This window comes from Poecilia latipinna, unplaced genomic scaffold (assembly GCF_001443285.1).
Source record: "Poecilia latipinna isolate Pla-1442-1.1 unplaced genomic scaffold, P_latipinna-1.0 Scaffold4053, whole genome shotgun sequence".
Classification (NCBI taxonomy): Eukaryota; Metazoa; Chordata; class Actinopteri; order Cyprinodontiformes; family Poeciliidae; genus Poecilia; species Poecilia latipinna.
Window position 1 is genome coordinate 22,233 of NW_015116669.1, and position 6,172 is coordinate 28,404.

The window sequence follows — 6,172 nt, forward strand, 5'->3', positions numbered from 1 at the left end:
CTTCTGCCACACCTGAATTGCATCTCTGGGTGATTAACAGGCTTCTGCAGTACCTGATGGTCATGCAATCATTTGAATCAGCTGTTCTGGAATAGAGGCACATCTAAAACATGCAGAGCAGGGGGGCGGTGAGGACCAGGGTGGAGAAACACTGACTTAAACAGAACTTTTGCTTCCTTCCTAAGTGACGATAAGAGTTTGATGTTGTGGCCACCATTTCTCACAGCGATGAACTGCAGAATTTATAATTTGCTCTATGCTTTCTTCTGGAGGTTGTTGATGTTGTTTTACAATATTATTTATGATTAATGTGGCCAAATACTGTTCCTGAACATTTTACCAACACCCCCTCCTACTTTCAGACAACCACTGCTCACTTTTTTGGAGTGAGAGTGAAAGTGGCTGGGGATGAGTGGGAGCAGTACAAAAATACTTGATTAGTCATGAGTCACATTATTGCTTGCATTTGAATCAGGACGTTTTATATCCAGTGGAAGCAACAATGTTAAATAAATTGGACAACAACTTAGTGATATTTACAGTTGTGGTCTTGACTGCTCTTGAAATAAAATCCCAAGTCCTCAGTGTTTGAGATCGAGACAAGAGCAAGTTCAATGTGATCTAGTATGAGATGATACCATCAAAAAGTGGTCTTGGGAACTAAAACACTAGTAGAAACCCAGAGGAAAAGGTTTAGGTAAACTGACAAAGTGACATGCAAAGGTGGTTAGAAGGATAAATATGTGAAGAACTAGTGTCTGATGGTCTCTGCACTTCTCCCTCAGAATTTGGTGCATTTGAACTTAAGTCACCTATAGTTCAGTTTCTGCATTTAGTTTGATTTTCCTGTAACAGCTGCCACAGCAGGCTGTGCTCAGTGAAGGAGCTGAGATAAACTATCTGTGATCAATAAAATACAGACAGAGAGAAGCCACTGACCACAGAGGCGCTGGCAGAGGAATCATTGGGATGAGAAAAGGAAAAAGTCACTTGAATGAATCCAAATGTAATCTTATCTAGCTTGAAAATAATATGGAACAGTCAGAAAACCACAAAATGCCACAAAAACACTTTTCTGCATCAACTGATACCTGAAGTTACAAAGCACTGACAGATAAAAAATGCTGAACATATTTGCTTCCGCTTCATTACTTCGCAAAGAGAAAATAAAGATAAAAGACTTATCATTGAATAAACACTCAACAGCAACAGAGCAACGTGAAAGAAGAAAGATACAATAAACACACGGAGAACTTGAAAACAGACTGTTAACCACTGAAGGGACTGCACAGTGTGTTTTCCATTTTAGTGAAACTGTGTCAGTGTATTCTGAGAACATTCATCTAACCTAACTGGAAAGTGACGTCTGGACACAGTGAGTACTGCCACAGAACTACCTGCATGTTCTACATACTGTACACCCCTGTGTAGCACTGCTCTCATTCTGTCTACTGTTGTCTTTATTAGAAAAATGAAAAAATAAAATGAAGCATGGTAGATAGTAAAGTTGACATAACCACACTAATGAGGTGATCAAATCAGTCACTGTGGTCTAAAGTAGAAAAAGCAAGTTCATTTTTATGTTTTATTCATTTTTATATATCGGTTTTACACCTCCAATTAGCTTTGGCAAAAGCTTAAAAAAACTAGCAACAAATTTAAGTCAAATCAAATTAGTGTGCTGCAAAATGTTATGGTCCATCCTTTAATTGTTCCAGCTGATTCCTCTCTGGATTTCTTTTAAAGTATCAAGGAAGTTGGCACATGCTCAAACAAGATAATGTTTTAATCAGGTCTTAGTTACCTTAGAATGAAGTCAAACAAGACAGACATGGTTCGTTAGTTCCATAGTTACTTCCTTCCCTAAATAGATACAGATAATCCATACTATGACACAATTGGTGGGTGTTCTAAATACTCCACTGACACACTTCATTATCAGTGTGCCTCGTCTGGGCGCTGTTCAGAACAATCAGCTCAGAGGGAGCCGACTTCTCTGTGGCCTGCTGGTGACTGGAGCCGAAGGCAGGTAAAGGATCAGTTATCTGCTGAAGTTCTGTTCAGTCTGACCCAGCTGGTCGTATTTATTTAAACGATTGAGTCATAGCTCTTAAACTGGCACTTAGAAAAGTATCATCAAATTAGTTCTCCTTACTTCAAAAATTCAAACTCATTGCCTCAAAAAATGAAGTTTTTAATGAATCAACTGATTAGTTAACAGCAATTTGTGTAATTTTAGTCAATACTACTTAAGTTAACTTAATAAATCTAAGAATATTTTGTAATTTCTTAAACAGCAGCCAAAACATAATTTTGTTTGTAAATAAAACTGAAATCTTTCTGAACCATCATATTTTTTTATTTAAATGTGCTTATAAAAACTACTTAATTAAAATTGTTGTTCAAAGACTGGAAATTCATGATTGTATGTATAATTGTGTATATAATATAATATTAACATGACGTAAAACTCTAATATTAGACTTAAAATGTCTAATTTACATGATAAAGTCCCTTTCGACTTTGTGTTACTAGCTAATTACTAAAAACAGAGACAGGAGAGAGGAGCAGGTCACAGAGATGCTCATCATAATCATCTCTCTGCTCTCAGGACCGTTCCATTGGCCATTTCTATCTCCATGGCAATTGTGACCTCCTGCTATGTGTTGACCAACGTCGCGTACTACACTGTGATGTCAGCAGAGGAACTCCTAGCCTCAGAGGCTGTTGCTGTGGTAAGAACACAGCAACAGAAACACAGAAAGCACTCCGTTTCAACTCCTTCAGCATTTTTGAAGGCCACTAAATGACCATAGATCAGCGTTGTTGTAGAAATGTGAATTATAAGATAATTCCATAATTAACAATAATAGTTAAAAAGTGTGTTAAAGTATGTTTAACAAAGTCAAAATATCTAGCTGTTAAATATGACGTTTTTATGAAAGTTGTATTTTACTTTCATAAAAGTAAAATACAATTTATTTTTATGAAAAATAAATTTCATGAAAGTAAAAGCAGTAAAATCTGTTTACTATTTTTAAAGTAAACAGTAAATGAAAGTAAATAAAAGTAGATAAAAAGTAGTTTGCCAAAGAACAAGGCAATCCAGAAGGCTACTCTGAGATTCAGGGCTTTATGATGGAGGTTTTCAGCATAAAATTAGAGGAATATCTTTCTGAAGAATCTGCAATTATTAAATTATTGACCAAAAAATAATGTTAGTTTAACCAAGGGATTCAGAGCCTGCAAAGATCTCAGACTTCAATCACAGGGCTGATGGTTGCCCTGTTGGTAACCCAGCCTATGTGGGAATATGAAAGATCTCTGAGCTAATTAAACCCAGTCGGTGTTTACCTGCCAGATTATGATCAAAATCTGTCATATCAATATCTACCTGCTGGAAATCAAAGGAAATATATCACTTCAAATCAACTGCACATGTATGCTAAAAATAAAACGTAGATTAATAAACATCATATGCAGTCAGCTCGACCTTTGGAGTCATCACAGAGCATCATTCCTGTAGTGATCTCTACTTGGGAAATATTCTGGTAAGGATTTGAAGGAGGGAAGATATTTGGGCTTAAATAATGAAAACTAATTTAACCTGGTGGACATTTACCAGAAAGTCAGGGAGTGCTAATATATTTGAAAGTTTGTCTTTGATACATAATTGTGTGGTAATATGATCACAAATGGTGACAAAAATTTTTTGGTTTGGATAATTTGCTATAATAAAATATGAAAAATAAAATATTAATAATTCAAGAAATGAACTAAAGTCTTTTAAAACAATAGAATAAGATATACATGTCAGCAGAAAGTCCTTTGTTCTCCTATCAGACAGTTAAGTCTGAACCTATATGCTGCAGTTCCTGCACTTAGCATCTCATTATTAGTGAAGCATTTCTGACGACTTTGCTTCCCCTCTAATGCAATTGCTTCAGCCCAACCCTGGTAATGCTAATCACATCTCAGACATTCCCCAATAACAGCCACAGTTCCTTATTAGGCTGCAGGATGCTATCAGTGATTGAGTCTTCCTCAGCTTTAAGGGCTCACAGATCCACTAAGAGATCCCTGCCTTTTTGTAATGTGGTTAGCTTTATTACCTTGAGCACAATGAGTGTTAAGAGCGCCTTAAGAAAGGTGTTAAGAGTATTTCTGTGTTCTTAGAAGGTTGATATGATAAAAGGATTGCAGTCTGTTCTTCCTCCATTAGACAGTGGGCAGAAGTTTACATTGAAAACTTAATTTAAGATTTAACTCATGTGTCAGACTTATGTAAAAGAAGCTTGCAGCATTGCGTAATGAGTAATTTTAGATGACCTTAACAGGATGTGTGCTTGTATTATCTGGTGTGGAAAGCAATGAATAGAGAGAGGACATGGATTATTTAAAGGTCCTTTTAATTTTGCATCTTACGCAATTAAGCATTAAGTACCCATTAGGAATAAAGTTTCATATTTACAGCTAACGATCAGAGAAAATTGTAGAGGATTACAATGATAAAACATTACCCTGGTCTGAATGACATTTGAACAGAGCACATTCTGTCCTTGGATGATCTATGTTTGTGGTTCTCTGGTTTTATAAACAAAATATTTCAAAACTTTTAAAAGTCACAGGAGTCACTAATTGATATTGTCAGCTAATTAGCATAATTGTTTATCTGTAAATGAATTGAAGTCTAATGGATGGTATGGAAGCAACGATGATTGAGTGAATATCCCTATTCTGTGTTGATCTGTAAAAAACTTTTGGATAAAAAAAAAGGTTATTAGTTTTAAGTTTAGTTGATTTGTGGTTTTAATCCAATGTCAGTATTCACAATTACAAATATCATGTTAGTCAGCTGTGGCTGCTGTATCACCAGCATGGTCAAGAATCTGCTGATCGTTGAGCAGAGTTTGAGCCACAAAGTTCCAATGACCTCAGGAAAAGCTACTAGATTTGTCTCTTGTCACTTTAAATAAAGAAGTCACCAGAGATTCTGAAAACATGCTAAATAGAACAACAGGCACCAAGCTGATGAAGATGGAACTGATCAAAAAGATGGAAGTGGTCAAATCTTTGAAGATATGAACGTCATCTTGGTTTGGATTCCTCGGTCGTGTGCAAACTAACATTTCTCTTTTTTCCATTTAAAATGAATCATTACTTTAGTTTAAAATGACAACTGTACATGTATTTAGTTAATTCAGATTTTTCCCCTTTACTGACTATATTCACCCATGCCAGCAATGTCTGTGGCTAATATAAATTTAATAGCTTCATGAATAATAATTAGCTTTGTCTCCCACTTCTGCATGACCCATTTATGACAATTACTGGCAGCAGTCCTTTCAGTCCTCTAAATTCAGTCTAATTAACCACATTTAATAAGATAAGACTAAAAAAAGTAACAGTCTGCAGTCATGACCATAAATTCACACAAATCTGATGTGACCTTTGAAACTCGTGAAATATATGTGAATTGTTTCAGTTGATTTCTTTAGTTAATCACATAACTAGTCATTTTAGATATATTAATGATTTGAATATATCTAAAATGACTGAGTACTCAAAGCACAACATTTATGTACCTGGAAAAGTCTTTGGATTATCTTGAAAACCTTTAGATAACAGCTGTTTTTTCTACCCTGGGCATGTCAAGGTGGAAGGATTACATCCTGTAGTTTCACTTTAACACTTACAACCTTTTTACATAGTTCAGCACAATAAGAAATATGTTTTAATTAAGACATCAACCACTTGACCTAATGTCATTATCTACACTTTAATCACTGCCTGAACTCTGAACCAGCACATATCCTACTTTCTTATTTCTATCCCTTTTCTCATTTACATTCTTTAGACATTTGCAGAGAGGCTATTAGGAAACTTTTCAGTTGTTGTCCCGGTGTTTGTGGCCTTGTCCTGTTTTGGCTCCATGAACGGCGGTCACTTTGCTTTGTCAAGGTAATGATTCTCTTTATTTATTTCAACCTGGTTCTGGACTGAGTTCAATCTGCAATATAAAACCATCTGTACACATTTGTGACTGGGCAGGACAAAACCAGGAACAAGTGTCCGGTCTGAGTTATTTAAGGGTTCAGTGGTGGAGAAAGTACTCAAAAAATTTACTTAAGTAAAAGTACAAATACACAGGCAAAAATGTACTCAAGTAAAA

The 6,172-nt window shown here is 35.6% G+C and overlaps 1 protein-coding gene across 1 annotated transcript in view; it reads left to right on the top strand.

Annotated features, from left to right (window-relative positions):
* The window catches only part of LOC106942124 (cystine/glutamate transporter-like), a 15,947-nt gene extending 9,813 nt beyond the window's left edge, over positions 1 to 6,134 (top strand). Inside the window, exons 3-4 of the mRNA XM_015025304.1 lie at positions 2,612 to 2,735; positions 5,858 to 6,134. Of these exons, the coding sequence (XP_014880790.1) occupies positions 2,612 to 2,735; positions 5,858 to 5,965 (232 nt within the window). The 3' untranslated portion in view covers positions 5,966 to 6,134. The remainder of the gene's footprint in view (positions 1 to 2,611; positions 2,736 to 5,857) is intronic.
* The last annotated feature ends 38 nt before the right edge of the window (positions 6,135 to 6,172 follow it).